The 15,870-nt window shown below is 39.3% G+C and overlaps 1 protein-coding gene across 2 annotated transcripts in view; it reads right to left on the minus strand.

Annotated features, from left to right (window-relative positions):
* Positions 1 to 14,868, minus strand: part of EMB2730 (Ribonuclease II/R family protein) — a 32,344-nt gene extending 17,476 nt beyond the window's left edge. Inside the window, exons 1-11 of one of the 2 annotated variants that reach the window (XM_010258604.2) lie at positions 14,728 to 14,868; positions 14,306 to 14,600; positions 13,739 to 13,898; positions 13,475 to 13,588; positions 13,313 to 13,390; positions 13,113 to 13,244; positions 1,981 to 2,202; positions 1,544 to 1,726; positions 1,168 to 1,230; positions 940 to 1,046; positions 702 to 851 (exon numbers count right to left, since the gene is read on the minus strand). In XM_010258604.2, coding sequence (XP_010256906.1) covers positions 702 to 851; positions 940 to 1,046; positions 1,168 to 1,230; positions 1,544 to 1,726; positions 1,981 to 2,202; positions 13,113 to 13,244; positions 13,313 to 13,390; positions 13,475 to 13,588; positions 13,739 to 13,898; positions 14,306 to 14,577 — 1,481 coding nt within the window. In that variant the 5' untranslated portion in view covers positions 14,578 to 14,600; positions 14,728 to 14,868. Of the gene's footprint in view, positions 1 to 701; positions 852 to 939; positions 1,047 to 1,167; positions 1,231 to 1,543; positions 1,727 to 1,980; positions 2,203 to 13,112; positions 13,245 to 13,312; positions 13,391 to 13,474; positions 13,589 to 13,738; positions 13,899 to 14,305 lie in introns of both variants that reach the window. The other variant, XM_010258603.2, reaches the window with a different exon arrangement.
* Positions 14,869 to 15,870: the final 1,002 nt, after the last annotated feature.

Consider the following 15,870-nt stretch of genomic DNA (forward strand, 5'->3'; position numbering starts at 1 on the left):
ATGTATGTATGTATAGGTTTATCTTAGTCTTAAAGCAATTAGGAGTTGTTTCTGTTTGGTCACATTCCAAGTTGGAATATGAGTCTGTGAAGGAAGATCTAAGCCCTTGTGTTGAGTCTAGAAATAGGGTTATGATAATTGAAAATTATTAGAGTTATTTTGATGAATAAAAGTGTGGTTTAGAAAATTTTGGTTATAGCCAGATCTTACCTCTCTGCTATATGTTCCAACTCTAGAGTGCTTCCTTCCTGGAATCTAATTTCCTGCTCATTCTTTAGTAGACAGCTTGCTGTCTACTTCTCTCTCTGTACCCTTCATCATTAATCACCCAAATCACCTTACTTCACCCTAGAAAGCCCACCACCATATCCAAATGTTGTAAGATAGACCATCAAAATCAATTTGGTTGGACCATTTCACCATATGGTTATCAGCTTACCACATTCTTTTGGATGGTCAGAAAGATCCCACCATCAATATGAAAAGAAATTTACAGATCCACTGGTTGTGATCACCTAATTGGCTCAATTTCAGTTATAATTCTTTCAGGAGGGTGTTATCAGTGGAGGATCATGACTCCTGGGATTACATCCATCATGTTCCATTTATAGACTGTTTTTACATTTCAATTATCAGCACTGAATATTGCCTTATCCCTAAGAGAAAAGGATTAAAGGACAACCAATAGATTAGCAACTTACCCGCCACCATGATGCAGTACAACAGATACACTGACAGCATTGCAAACTTTTCCTTGTTTCAAGCTCATTCCCTCCATTGCAAGCTTCTCCGGGAACATAGGAAAAGTGGCAGTGGGCAAGAAAATAGAGGTCCCTTTTCTCATTGCCTCTCTACATGATGAACCATATTAAGAATAAACTAAAACTAAAAGAAACACTCCAATTTAACCCAAATGCTCTGCAGAATATTCAAATATACCTGTCTATTTTGCTTCCAGGTTGAACTAAGCTAGTTGGATCAGCAACATGTATCCACACTTTGATCCGGCCATCCTGCAGCCTTGTTGCACTGAGGGCATCATCAAGCTGCATATTCATGGTCATTTGGATAGTAAGAACATACCATACAACCAGATTAGAAAGAATGTGCAAATCACTCAGGCATTTCAAACAGCAACTCTTTGAAAATGGCCAACTTGATTTTTACCTCATCAGCTTCGTCAACATCAATTGCATAAACTTTCAAATGTGTAAGATCTTTTCTCTCCATCTGAAACACAATTATCCCCAGATAAACATATAGCATCAAGTACACTTGAATGCAATGGAAGTTGTTGAAATATGACAAAGTTTTCCATGTTTTGTTTCTTGTGGTTTTGAAGCAAAAAGAAAAAAAGGAATAACAAAACCATATTTTTAAAATATCAAAATTTATCTTTTTACTTGGCAATCTACCAAAAAAAAAAGAAAATCCTTCTAACATTTATGGTTTTCTGTAAGGACTTAAAAATACATATGTTTTTTCTGGAAATCTCCATATGGAAGTTTCCTAATTTTGGAGTTTGTTTGCAGTAGAGACCTACCTCATCAGGATCAGATGAGTCTAACAAAAGGCTTTCGGCAGCTGAGAGAATTTCATCTGAATATTCAGTATGGACATTGAACTTCAAGAGATCAAGATTGACATGTACAGGAAAATAACCAATGTCTATGAGGAGATTTACTGCAGAAGACGATGTCCTTGGCAGCCCCATTGCCTTGAGGATCTGCAAAATAAATAAATAAGTAGAAATTAGGTACTCCATTAATATATGGAGAACCAAAAGGAGCAATTGGCATCATAGAAGCACAAAGAAAAATGTTTTTTCTTCTGGTAAAAGAATAAAAGATCTAGAAGTAACTAGTCAAGATAAATTGCAAAATTCCTCTTGACCAGCTTCTATAAGTTTTAGCTGCAATCCACAAATCTATGCCCAACTAGCATGTAGATACTTTTGTAGAATTGTATCAGGAAACTTGCCACTCCAGCTGTTTTCTTTTGATCATCATTTTTACATGCATCAATTGCATAAGCCTCAAGAGATTCAATTCTATGTTGGATTTTATCATCAACTGTCCATGATTCTTTGGGAGGCTTGGAATGTAAAGAAACTCCCTTGGCTGACATCAGTAGCCCTACAAACTCCTGAAGTTCCTTTTCAGCTTCCTCTTTTGCATGTTTCCTGCGTAGAAGTTCTTCTACCTAATTTTGCAAACAAAATAGCAATCAGTCTTTTAAAAACTGTTGGAAGCAACCAAGCGATGAAATAACGGTACTACATCATCACTCATTCACCTAATCAAACAGGCATAGTTAACAATGCACAGTGAATATCAGACTATTGTGTTAAGAACCCCAAAAGACAGCCAAAAAAACATAAATTTCTTGTGAGAGAAAAGCAAGGTATTCTTTACATTATCATAGAAAACTTAAAAGCCAAAAATAAGAAGGATAGACATATATGTAAACAGTGAGGGACAGTACAACCATAATAAAGTGTTACTCTTCTTCAAAAGCATGCAAAAAGAGTCATCCAAAATCATAGAATAGTACTTGTTTTTTTATTGGAAACGGTAACTTCATTAATACAAAATTAAGTACAACTGTCAACCCCTAAACAGGTGTTGAGTCCCAAGTAACCTTTATTACGAAACTTCTTAGAACATACTCTCCCTCAGTCCCTTGTTTAGCCAACGTATCAGCTAAACCATTAGCTGATCTCCTTGTCCATTTGAAGCAAGCACCAATCCCCCTTGTTATATTGAGGATTTCCCTTATGGGCTATCTATAAATCCAACTTCCAAGCTCCCAACTTACCTGATTGCAGCCAATCAATTAACAATTTAGAGTCTCCCTCTATCTGAATTTGGTGTAACCCCAATTGTTTGGCATATCTTACACCATGAAGTAAGGCCATCACCTCCACTCTCAATGAGTCCCCCACTCCTATTGGCCCCGAAAACATAGCCACAATTCTGCCATTTTCATCTCTAAATACTCCCCTATACCTGAAGGGCATGGATTACCTCTAGAGTTCCCATCAAAATTCAGTTTCATTCTTTGTTGTGTTGGTGGAGACCACAATTCCTACACAATAGGTTTTATGGAACTATGGAAGTTGTAGATGCCACCACTCCCCAATTCCTGCATATGTCCTCAGCTGAGAAGTCTTTAAACAAATCCAAAGTTTGAATAGTCATAATGGTTAACAATTTCCTCCTTGGATTTCTCAACTCCTTTGAAGATCCTATTGTATCTTTCCTCCCAAACTGACCATTGAATAGCTGCTCTTGTGGTTCTCCAAATTAATCTTCCACGCCTACCAACAAAAATCCCGAATTTTTGAGGTACAAGCTGACACCAAACCTCCTTTGAAGGAAAACTCCTTGTAGGGTTTGTTGACTAAAGGAGGACATCAAAGAAAGAGGAACAAGTGAACACACCAGATGGGAAAGGTTTCCAAATTCTATTGTCCAAACAAGACTGATCCAGATAGGTTACTTGAAAGAAGAAGAAGAATAGTCGTTTACTATATTAGAGAAGTAAATACATGTTCGAAGAGAAGAAAGAGAGAGAGAGAGAGAGAGAGAGAGAGAGAGAGAGAGAGAGAGAAGAAGAAGAAGAAGAAGAAGAAGAAGAAGAAGAAGAGTGAAGAGAGGATAAAAGAAAGAAGGGGTTCGGTGGATCATGATCTGCCGCCCCATATTTCTTTATTTATAACTTTAGGTTCCTTACAAGAATAGGAAATAAACAAAAATTAGAAACAATAAGGTCAGCCAGCCCAACTTAAAAGAAATTAGAAACTTCTAATAAAAGAAATAAGAAACTACTAATAAAAGAAATTAGAAACAACTAGGTGTGGGTATGAAATCATACACACTAGAGCCTGAGTATGGGTATGGAACCCCACACTCGTGGCTAACCAACTATTTCTTCACTCCCCCTCAAGTTGGGAGTAGATATTTGTCATGCCCAACTTGCGTAGATCTGTCTCCAATTTGCTTTTTGTGACTGCTTTGGTGAAGAGATCAGCTAACTGCATGTCTGAGGCAATGTAAGGAAGGCATACTTCTTGAGATGCGACTCGCTCTCAGATAAAATGTCTGTCAACCTCAATATGCTTAGTCCTGTCATGCTGTATTGGGTTGTGGGCAATATTAATTGTAGCTTGATTATCACAATACAGCATCAGAGGCTTCTCATAATCAACCTCCAGCTCATTAAGCAAGGATCTCAGCCATAACACTTCTTCTGCAACACCATTGGCCATGGATCTGTATTCTGCTTCTGCACTAGAGCGAGCAACAACATTTTGTTTCTTGCTTCTCCAGGAAACAAGACTTCCTCCCACAAATGCACAATATCCAGAGGTGGACCTCCTATCATCAACACATCCAGCCCAATCCGCATTTGTATACACTTCTATTTTCATATGACCATTATTCTTGAAGAGTATACCTCTCCCTGGACATCTCTTTAAGTAGGCAAGGATCCTTTCTACTGCAAGGAGATGGGTGGTCCTAGGAGAATGCATGTATTGACTGACAACACTGACGGCATAAGAAATATCTGGTCGGGTTAGACAGAGATAAAGAAGTTTCCCAACCAGCCTTTGGTACATAGCCCTGTCCTCGAGGAGTTCTCCACTTTCTGCACTTATCTTATGGTTAGGCTCAATGGGAGTATCAGCAGGTTTTACTCCTAACTTGCTAGTTTCTTCCAATAAGTCCAGAACATACTTCCTTTGGGAGATGAAAACTAGGAAAGTGTAACTTTCCTAGGTCTTTCACTTCAAATTCCTTGTGAATGTGCTATTTAAGGGTTTCAATTTCACTAATGTCACTTCCTGTTATCACAATGTCATCTACATAGACTACAAGTAGAGTCGGGGAATGACCTATCTTCTTAAAGAAGAGAGTGTGATCACAGTTGTCAAGGCGGCACCTAGGTGACTAGGTGGTTTTCCACGGGCGCCTCGCCCAAACACCCCGAATTTTGTATACTAGGCACTCACCCAGAAACTTAAGCGGGCGCCTAGGCGACTAGGCGGGCACCTACATACATCTACTAACTTTTTTTAATTTGTTATTTTGATATTTTATTAGATGTTTTATTCTTTTAAAATAAAATCGGTTACATACTATCGTTATTTTATTATTAAGACAACAATACAAAGTTCTCAGTCGCTAGTCCTAGTCTTAGTCCCCTTTTTTTTTGAAAAAACAGGGGCTCTGCCCCTATACTCCTCTCCGCCCCTAACTATTCTCAGTCGATAGTCTCAGACTCTCAGCCCCTTTTTTTTTTTGAAAAACAGGGGTCTATACTCCTCCCTGCCACTAATCCCCTATACTTCTTCTTCCACCCCTATACTCCTCTCCTCCCTTCCTAGTTCCTGCACTTATTTATTTATTTTTTTTCAGTTAATAGTTAGTGTACATGCTTGCTAGTTAGTGTATAGTTATTGTACTATGTACATGCTTGCTAGTTATATGAAATTTATAGTTTTATACTCATTTGAATGATTTATAGAGTTAATAGTTAGTGTACATGCTTGCTAGTTAGCATAGAAAACCAATAAAATAGCTTACAAAAGCATAGATAAAGTAAAAACTCAAAAAATTTAATATTTTAAAATTCCAACGCCTAGGCGCCCTGTGGTCACTTAGCCTTGCCTTGGCACCTTGAAAACTATGAGTGTGATCTAACTAAGCTTGTATGCATCCGAATTTGTCCAAAGCCAGTCTAAACCTATCAAACCAAGCTCTTGAGGATTGTTTCAGCCCGTACAAGGCCTTCTTCAAAAGGCAAACTTTCTTTCTTGCTTCTGTACTATAAAAACCAGGGGGTAACTCCATGTATACTTCCTCTTGCAAGTCTTCGTTGAGGAAGGCATTCTTAACATCTAGCTGAAATAGTGGCCATGAGAAGTTTGCAACAATGGATAGAAGAACTCCGATAGTGTTCATTTTTGCAACAGGTGCAAAGGCTTTTGTATAGTTTATGCCATAAGTTTGTGTGAATCCCTTTGCAACCAATCTGGCCTTATACCTCTCTACAGTACCATCAGCATTATATTTCACAGTAAACACCCATCTGCATCCAACAGGTTTCTTCCCTTCAGGCTGGTTAACTAGTTCCCATGTGTTGTTCTTGACAAGAGCATCCATCTCTACTTGCATTGCTTCCTTCCATTCAGGTATCAAAAGAGCTTCTTGCACTTTTCTAAGTATAGGAATAGCTGAAATAGATGCCAAGTAAGATTTGTAGGATTCTAAGAGACAATTATAGGAAAGGAACTTGGAGATGCAATGGGCAGTGGATGAGGTGCAACGGCGTTTCCCTTTACGAATAGCAATTGGAAGGTCAAGGTCATCTGTTGATGAAGGCTGAACATTTGTAACAGTGGAAGCAGTAGTAGTGTCTGGATCTGGAGTTGTAGAAGATGTTGGAACTAGTCTGGATTGCTGTTGAGTACAAGAATCAACCTGCCTCCACCACTTTCTGTGATACACTCTCAACTCCCTGCATTTTTGACAACCTTCTTCACAACTCCCCACCTCAATAACCAGGACAGGTAAAGGAACTCTTGGAGCTGAAACTGAAATCCCTTCCTCACTATTCTCTCCCTGAGGAGAAGCCTTATGATAGTAAGGCATATCCTCAAAGAAGGTGACATCCATGGACACAAAGCGCTTCCCTGAAACTGGCTCATAACAGCAATATCCCTTTTGGTTTTGTGCATACCTAAGGAAAATACACTTAGTGGCTTTGAGATCAAACTTGGAGCGATGAGATCCAAGGATTTGAACAAAACAAGTACACCCAAAAGTTTTGAGGGGAATAGTGAATAGGTCATTATCTGAATATAGAAGATTGAACGGGGTTTGCATGTTTAGAACCCGTGAAGGAACCCTGTTAATGAGGTATATGGCTGTACGGATTGCATCTCTCCAGAAGCGTATGGGAACATTGGAGTTAAGCATGATGCTTCTGGCTACCTCTAAAATATGCCTGTTTTTTCTCTCCGCAACCCCGTTTTGCTAAGGTGTGTGAGGACAAATGCTTTGATGAATGATCCCATGATCAAGGAAATAGGATGCCAAGGGTTTTGCAAAGTATTCATTGGCATTATCAGATCTAAGAATCTTGATCTTGGTTTTGAATTGAGTTAGGATCATCTGATGGAAAACATGGGTCAAAGAGGGGACCTCATCTCGAGAGTGCATAAGATAGATGCATGAAAAATAGGTATAGCCCCCATGGTGGGAGTATGGTAAGGCCCCCAAACATCAGTATGCACAATCTCAAAAGAAAGGTTGCTTCTTTTATTACTTAAAGGATAAGATTATCTACTATGTTTTGCAAGTTCACAACTTTCACATTTTAACCCAGACACTTCTACTGACTCAAACAAGTTTGGAAAAAGACTCTTTAAAGACCCAAAAGATAAATGACCTAAGTGGTTGTGCCAAACCATAATCTTACTACAAGACTGAGAAACAAATAATTTCCCTGCTTCACTCTGCTCCCCCTATGAATGTTCCAGCAGGTAGACTCCATTTATCTCACGGCCAATCCCAATCACCTTCTTCGTTTCCAGATCCTAAAAAATACACCAATCAGGGAAAAAAGTTACCGAACAGTTTTGATTTTTAGTAATACTACTAACTGAAAGTAAGTTAGCACTAAGCTTGGGAACATGCAAAACTGAGGATAAGGTGATGGTATCTGATAATCTGATGTCTCCCTTGCCAGAAATTGGTACAAGAGAGCCATCAGCAATAGAAACTTCTTCTCTCCTAGAGGATAAATAATAGGTGCTAAAAAGAGTAAATATGCTGGTCATATGATCTGAAGCACCTGAATCTATTACCCAAGAAGGTCTAGTATTACGTGGGACAGAAGCATGGTAAGCAGTAGCTCTTGTACCTGTATGAGCAAGGGCTGAAGTAGGTTGTTGAGCTGATGTAGGCTGAGCTGAATTACTAAATTCATTTTCTAGCTAAGTCAGAGCAGCTCGGACTACAGCTAGGGTATCTAGAGGAGTGCCTCTTGTGCCTGATGAAGTTGTACTATCGGTGTTGACAGCCATATTAGCATTCCCTTTCTTATTTCTGAGCTTTGCTGGAACTAGATGAGGGTACAACTTCCAACAGGTGTCCTTAGTATGTTAATTCTGCTCTACTAGGGTCACCAATCATAATCAGACTGCAGTAATTAAGCCATTACCATCTCTAAATACAATCCTATGCCAAAGGCACCTGGATGTTGAAACTACTACAGTACCGCTATCAATTTAGCTTAATCCGATTTGTGACTGGAGGGTTCTATTGTGATGAAATGAAAAATCTAGACCTAGAGGAATCTGCTATCTATTGTCATCCTCTAGAGATGTAACCCATAGGTATTTTCACCCATCACCTTGATGCTTTGAATAATTCCACACCCGGAACTGCTCTTCCCCTTAAAAATTCATTCACCCCTCTCCTCCCACAATGTCCATAAAGTGGATAGGTTCTCTTTTATCACCAGCTGCATGGGACTAGACAGCCAGTGCTGCATCTATACCTATATCAGGACCTATATAAATCAGGTTGCTTACAATATAGAATAAACCAGTCATCAATTAAATGCTTTGCTGCAAGTATAATATGTTTCAATATGAATAATCACCATATTAAATACGAAAGCTCACTTCCCATATTACTGCCCTTTTAAAACCTTTACCAAGTCCTTGAAATCTCTAAGAAGAAAAATCCGTTTCAAATATTATGTATGCGTACCAATTGCCTTTTCTGAATATTGGCTAGTTTACCGTCATATTATCTTTTTTTGCTAAGGATTCCTACTGAAGTGGCCATGAAAATTGAAAAAGTTCGAAGAGACTTCCTATGGGAAGGAATAGGGGGAGTTAAAAAATTCCACTTGGTCAAGTAGGAAAAGGTATGCAAACAAAAGGAGGGGGGGAGGGGGGGAGGGGGGGTTTGGGGCTGAGAAGGGTAAAGCTGATGAACAAAGCACTTATAGGAAAGTGGTTGTGGAGGTTTGGGCAAGGGAGAGAGAGGGAGGCTTTGTGGAGAAGGGTGGTTGTTGGGAAGTATGGAATGATAAGATTTGGATGGGAATCAAAGGAAGTGAAGAGATCCTATGGGGTGAGTGTCTGGAAAGGAATTATGGGCTTTAACCAAGAATTTAAGAGTTTTGTCAAATTTAGAGTGGGGGAAGGCTCGAGGGTTAGGTTTTGGGAAGATGAGTGGTTGGAGATAGGGAAGTTAAGTGAGGTGTGCCCAAGATTATACAAACTAACAGAACAACAAGTCTCAATAGTTCAATGTTATGAGTGGAGAGGGGAGCAATTGATCTGGAATCCGAAGTTCAGAAGACCTTTACTAGATCAAGAGTGGAAAAATGTATACTACTATTGGAAAAGCTAGAAGGAACTAACATTTCAAGAGGCACAGAAGATGGTCTCTGGTTAAGGAGGGCAGATTCACAGTTAAGTCATTCTACAAAGCATTAATCAAAGAAGGGGGGCTCAGTCCAGATAAAAGGAGTTTGGGGGAATCCAATACCCCCAAGGTAGAGGCCTTTGCATGGTTGGTGGCACATGACAGCATCCTCACTACTGATCATCTGAAATCTAGGTGATTTCATATGGCAAGCAGGTGCTATTTATGCGAGGAAGAAACTTTGTTCCACTTGTTCTTCACATGCAGCATAGCAAGCTTCATATGGAAGTTCTTTTCCTTCTTATTTGGCATGTGTAGCTTCCAGCCTTCAGATCCAGTAGAAACATTTGCTCTGTGGCCAAAGTTCAGAGGAAGTAAGAAAGCCAGTATTGTTTGGAGCTGCATCCCTTTAGCAGTATGTTGGTCTATTTGGAGGGAGAGAAACAGAAGAGTATTAGAGAATTGGGCCAACAATATAGAATACCTGGTAGCTTCAGTGTCCAATCTGATACCAGAGTGGGTCCTCGGTCTCCCAGATTTTGATCAAGTCTCCAAAGTTGATTTATTGGAAAATTTCTGGAATTCACTTGAGTTACAGCCTTGTAATGTAGATGCATTCTCAGTTTAATGTTCTGGACATATAATTGAAGTATGTACTTGAAGTTGTTGGTGTGTCATCTAGACAACCAATGTCGTAGGATGTAACATTTTCTTTTAATAAATTTTCTTTCTTCTTGATTCTTAAAAAAAAAAAAAAAAGTTTCTGAATATTGGGTTAAATGACATAAGAGCATATGCAGGAACATAAATACACTTGAATTTCTCAGTTTTTTATCAGTAGAAATTTGATTTTATTAATTAAATATATGTAAAAACAGTACAAGTTGAAAACGATAATGTCATCCCCAATAATAAAAGCTAGGTTACAAAGAAGCCCAAAACAGTTGCTGCCTTGCTGCCCCTTGTTTCGCAGGGGAGTCAGCTAGCCCATTTGCACTCCTTACCCACTTGAATTCAGCATTTAACTCTCTTTTTTTTTTGATAATTGAAATGATTTTATAAATCAGCAATAAAAATAGTACAAAGTCCTCTTGGAAAGGTACGAGTTGCAACCTCTCCGGACTGGTTAAGTACAGATTTCCGAATTAATAACAACTTACATAGAAGCACAAAAAAGATCTTCCATAGAAACCCCCTGTTTGGCTAGAGCATCAGCCAAAGAATTAGCAGACCTACTAACCCATTTTACCTCAACTCTCATATTGCTGGTTAACCACTTTACTTTTTTTATGAGATCTTTGTAGCCCCAAATGGTGGTATCCAAGTTTAGGAGCCACCTGGTTACCACCTGAGAGTCCCCTTCAACTAGGAGATGCTCCACCCCAAGCTGGTTGGCGATCTGAATTCCTTGTACTGCCGCAAGTATTTTTGCCCTTGTGGAATCCCCCACTCCCACCGGTCCTGAGAATAGGGAAATTATGTTGTTGTTTATTTCTCAGGATACCACCCCCTATACCTAAAGGCCCGGGATTGCCTTGACTGCTTCCATCAAAGTTCAGCTTAATGACACCTTCCAAAGGCAGAACCCATTCTGACAGAATTCTCTCCTTCTTTGTTGAAGTGTTGGCTATTACTAGCCAATTTCTCCACAAATCATCAAAGGAGAAGTCATCAAAGATATCCACAGTTTTCAGCCAAAGGATTGCTCTTGTTGGGATACAATCCTTCATTTCATCTAACCCTCTTTCCTTCTCTAAAAAAATTCTTGCATTCCTTTCCTCCCAAAGAGTCCACAGAGTGGCTGCCCTGACACATCTACACATGACCTTCTCTTCTAGTGTGCCAAACAAAGACAGATGGGTTGAATAACAAGCTTAAATCATAAGGCAGAGACCACCTACCTCCAAATAGACAAAGGCTCCACCTCCATATAGCTGTAGCAAAGGAACAGGAGATCAGCAAATGGACACAGTCCTCATTCTCGGCCTTACACAAGGAACACCAATTTGGGGAAAGACAAAGCGAAAGTCTCTTTTTCTGTAACATTTCCAAAGTATTGATCTTCCCATAGAAGACTTCTCAGCAGAATACAGCAATTTTTTGGGGAATAGGTCGCGCCCAAACTTCTTTGACAAGGAATCCTTGGGAAGAGGGGTTAGAACTGAGGGATTTTAGAAAAGAAGAGCAAGTAAAAATACCTTTTGGAAGAGGAGTCCAAATCCGTTGATCAGAAGAAGTGGGGTCCAAGCAAACGGGTTCTAGTAAATGAATTAGCTCAATAACACAATTCGACTCACCATCCCTTAACCCTCTACGAAATCCAAAGTCCCAGTTTAAAGATAAGGGGTTTAACGGGCTCGGGAGAAAAGTTGCAATTGGCTCATGTTTGTAAAGGGAAAAGGAATAGAGCGAAGGGAAACAATCTTTGAGGGGTTGAGTACCCACCCAAATATCCTCCCAGAAAAGAATAGCATTACCAGAACAAGCATCATACCTGATGAAACTGAGGAAGCGAGGAAGAATACCATGTATAGCCTTCCAAGGTGTAGTAAGGGTAGCTCGACGAGATATCCCGGAATCCCAACCATTTCCTGCACAACCATGAATGCTTGCCACCACCTCATGCCATAATCTCTCTCTCTCTCTCTCGGGGCCATCTCCATAGCCACTTCCCTAGAAGGGCTACATTCTTCAACACTATGTTCCCTATCCCTAAACCCCCTTCTTCCTTTGGTTTGTTAACTATTTCCCATCTGATCAAGTGATCCTTTTTCACCTCTCCTGGTTCCCATGGAAAGTCCCTCATTCTCTTCTCCAGTTTCTTAGCCTCCCTTAGAGGGATCCTAAACACAAAAAGAAAGTAGGTTGGAAGGTTGGCAAGTGTAGCCTTAATTAAAGTCAGCCTACCCCCTATTGAAATGTAATTCTTTTTCCAAGCCGCCAAGCACTTATCAAATTTCTCCACAATAGGGGCCCAGAAACTCTCTTGCAATCCTTTCAACTTCCCTATATACATTTTTGATAGTCCAAGGAATGTTTCTATTACATCTTGCCCATGAAATGATTACTTTTGAGTCCCCTTCCACCTCCAACTGTCTAAACCCCAATAGCTTTTTTTTTTTGAGCAATTAAACCCCAATAGCTTTGCCAACCTGAAACCATGTAGTAAAACCATCAATTCATCCTTCACTGAATTAGCCACATTTGAATTTTCTCATCTGAAAATATAAGTACTTAAGATCCTTCTGATCTTTCATGCATTTTCAAGACATTGACTGGTCCTCTGTATTCTTTTGATACAAGTAAACTGAGTTCTATGTGGTACATGAAAGCACCAATGGATCTTCTAATTTTTTAATTGTACCATTTTTTTCTTTTATCCTAGATCCTGTTACAGGTAAAACATTTATTGTTTGTTTTCTAGCTTTTACTTAAATTTGGACTTTTATGTAATAACTAGCTCAATAGGTAAGTAGAAGTAGGTTAGTCCACTACACAACCATAAGTGACCTGGTAGAAAATTGTACATGCCCTAGATGGCTATATAATACTAGCATTCCCCTAGAATTTATGCAACAATTCAATAAGACTGATCATTCTCTATATACATGTATAGCCAAGGTTACCAGAGTATAAAACAAATAAAGCAGAAATAACAAGAACCTGCACAGCAGGGCGAGGCCCATAAACAGAGTGGGATCCTTTAGCCTCCACCACACTGAAGTAAACTTCATCTTTTGATAGTAATAAATGGGCACAATAGCTCTCCACCGGCTCCACGCTACCAAAAATAATCTGTAATTGTGCAAGAAGTTCACTAAAGGAGAAACAGATCCAAATTATTGTCCTTTGAGAAAAATTACCTCAGCAAGTTCTTCTGCTGTCACTGACTTGTTCTTCTCCAGTAGCTCCATCCAAGCATATTCAAGTAATGTTGGGTCCTACATGACAACATCATTGTTAAGAAAAACACAAATTTTGGGGGCTTTCGTTTCTTCCCTTAAAAAAGAATGTAATCAACATACCAAGTTTTTATGAGCTTTTTCAATGAAATCTGATATCTCCGTGTGGTCAAAATTTTCTACACCAGGAACAATGAATGTAATTTGTTGTGGTTTAATTGAGGATGTCACCCCATTCTGTCACATAAAAAGGTGGGTGTATGAAAGTTAGAATATCTTGTAGATATTCGAGTAATTACTCCTCTAAAGCAAAGAATACAATTATACAAAGAATCTAAACACCTAGCAACCTATTCAACAGGCCGCAATATTTGTTTCTACTAGAACCTGATCAGACACCACCCAGTTCTTTTTGCCATCGGGTTTCTGTGCAACTGCCAGTAGTACCCGTTCAGAATCCTTCCGGAATTCCAGAAGTAACCCTTTCTGCAGTACCCGCTTATCGACTTTACCCTCAACAAGCTGCCCGCTGCTTACTAATCCCACTCTGCAAAGTACGTCCATTTGTTAGCTCAACATAACGATGGAAATATGTTGTAATTGTATTGTCAAGAACCACCACCTTTTGTCATTAATATATCGAGCATATTCGTCAGCAAATCTACTCTACATATCAAAATAAAATAAATAATTTTCACAATAAGACGAAAAATTAATTTTTCTAAAAATCAATACGTGATAATTGAGAAGTTAAGTTAACAAGGAACTAATTAAAGACTTGGAGACTAATATATACAGAGAGTACATTATAAACTAATCCAATCTCATGTGTTTAACGGCTATTAACCAAAGTGGAGAGGCGCCTGCCATCGAGAACTTATACAATTAGACTAAGAAAAAGCATCAATTTCAACAGAAATAGCTAAGGGGGAAAAAGGGATAGGAAGAACTTACTTGCTGCTGGCATAAACTCGCTTCCTCGCCCTCAACACTTCGAGCTCTTCCATGACGCTCTCAACGAGACTGTAAACAGAACAGCTGAGAATGCCCCAATAGGGAAGAAGCTTCTCTGGCCGAGAAGCCGGTGCTTGAAACCTTAATTTTGAGACTCCGCGAAATCGAGAGGGAGCGAAATGGGAGAGACGACATGGAAACGAGGAGAAAGGAGGCGAAGAAACAGAGCGAAAGACGGAGCAGCTATTCGCTGCTCGTACAGCCATCGTCATCTTCGAAACTTAAAGACACATAGCTACAGAAACATGGATAAGAGTTAAACTGAAAGAAAATAGAAAGATCAACAAAGGTTCTTCAGAGCTAGATTTCTTATGAGAAATGGTAGAGAAAGTTTGAGAAATTGAGAGCCTGGAATAACGGACTTCTTTGGCTTGTGTGGCCTCGTTGATAAATGGCGATAAAGTTTGTCTGGTTGTAAGGGAGAACAATGTCCATTGAAGTGTACAGAAAGCCTAGAATGCCCACCATTACCGAGTGAGCCTTGTTTTCTCTCTGCAAGAACTGATATCCGGGTCGACTCTACATCGAACCAGTCCGACCCTATTTCTGTTGGTCCGGGTCCAAATCCTTCCACGACATAAATTGGAGATTATAGGCCCGTTTGGGAGGGCTTCCGCTTTAATACAACTGCGTTAATCAAGCTATTTCACCAGAAAGTCGATTTTAAGGCTTCTAAATACCTGTTTATGGCTTTCGGGGTTTTATTAGCCAAAAAAATGACTTTCAGGGTTTTACATTTTATCAAATATAGCTTTACAGTGTTCCAGGTTTTTCAGCTAATAGAATGCCAAAGTTGTTGTATGAAAGCCCTCCCAAACGGGCATTATATTTCCTGCCACTAACAGAAGGCCCAAATGAAATGTAAATACGCCGGTGTTTGATAGTACCAGTTTAACTGACCACTTTTTTCTTTTTTTTTTTTTTTCCTTTTTGGCATTTTTTGAGTTCAGTCTGCCTCATATTTGTTTTATTTTACGATTCTGAGGTGGACTGAAGTCAAATTACTCCTTTTTTAAAGTAAAAACTCAATGAGTCAATTCATTCATCAACTCGATGAAGAATCAGTTACAATGAAAGAAACAAGAAAACCAGGCACAACCGACCAAGTAAAGTATGTGGCAAAATTAAAGAAAGCCCAAATCTAACAACCTCATGGACTGTAACATTGGCATCCCCTGGCCTTGGTAAATGAATTCACATCCGCACTCCACAAATGCACCACAACACATCCCAATCATGTATTAGGAACATGAACATCTCTCATGATAAATAGCAAATCAAGCAAAAAGGTGTAATAGAAGGCCTCTCCAGCAATCAAAGTACGAATCACCAAAGCGGTTTGGGCCAAGGACTAGATTCCTCCATTCACAAGGGGAGTAGTAGAAATCTATAATAGAATGGCCATTATAATGATTCTTTGAGGAAAGAAAGGCACATTGGCAAAGACAAGAATCATTTCTTGCAAGAACCATATATAGTGAAGAAAAATATACCCCTTGAAGTAA

The sequence above is a fragment of the Nelumbo nucifera genome, chromosome 2, assembly GCF_055504915.1.
Source record: "Nelumbo nucifera cultivar China Antique chromosome 2, China Antique-T2T, whole genome shotgun sequence".
Taxonomy (NCBI): Eukaryota; Viridiplantae; Streptophyta; class Magnoliopsida; order Proteales; family Nelumbonaceae; genus Nelumbo; species Nelumbo nucifera.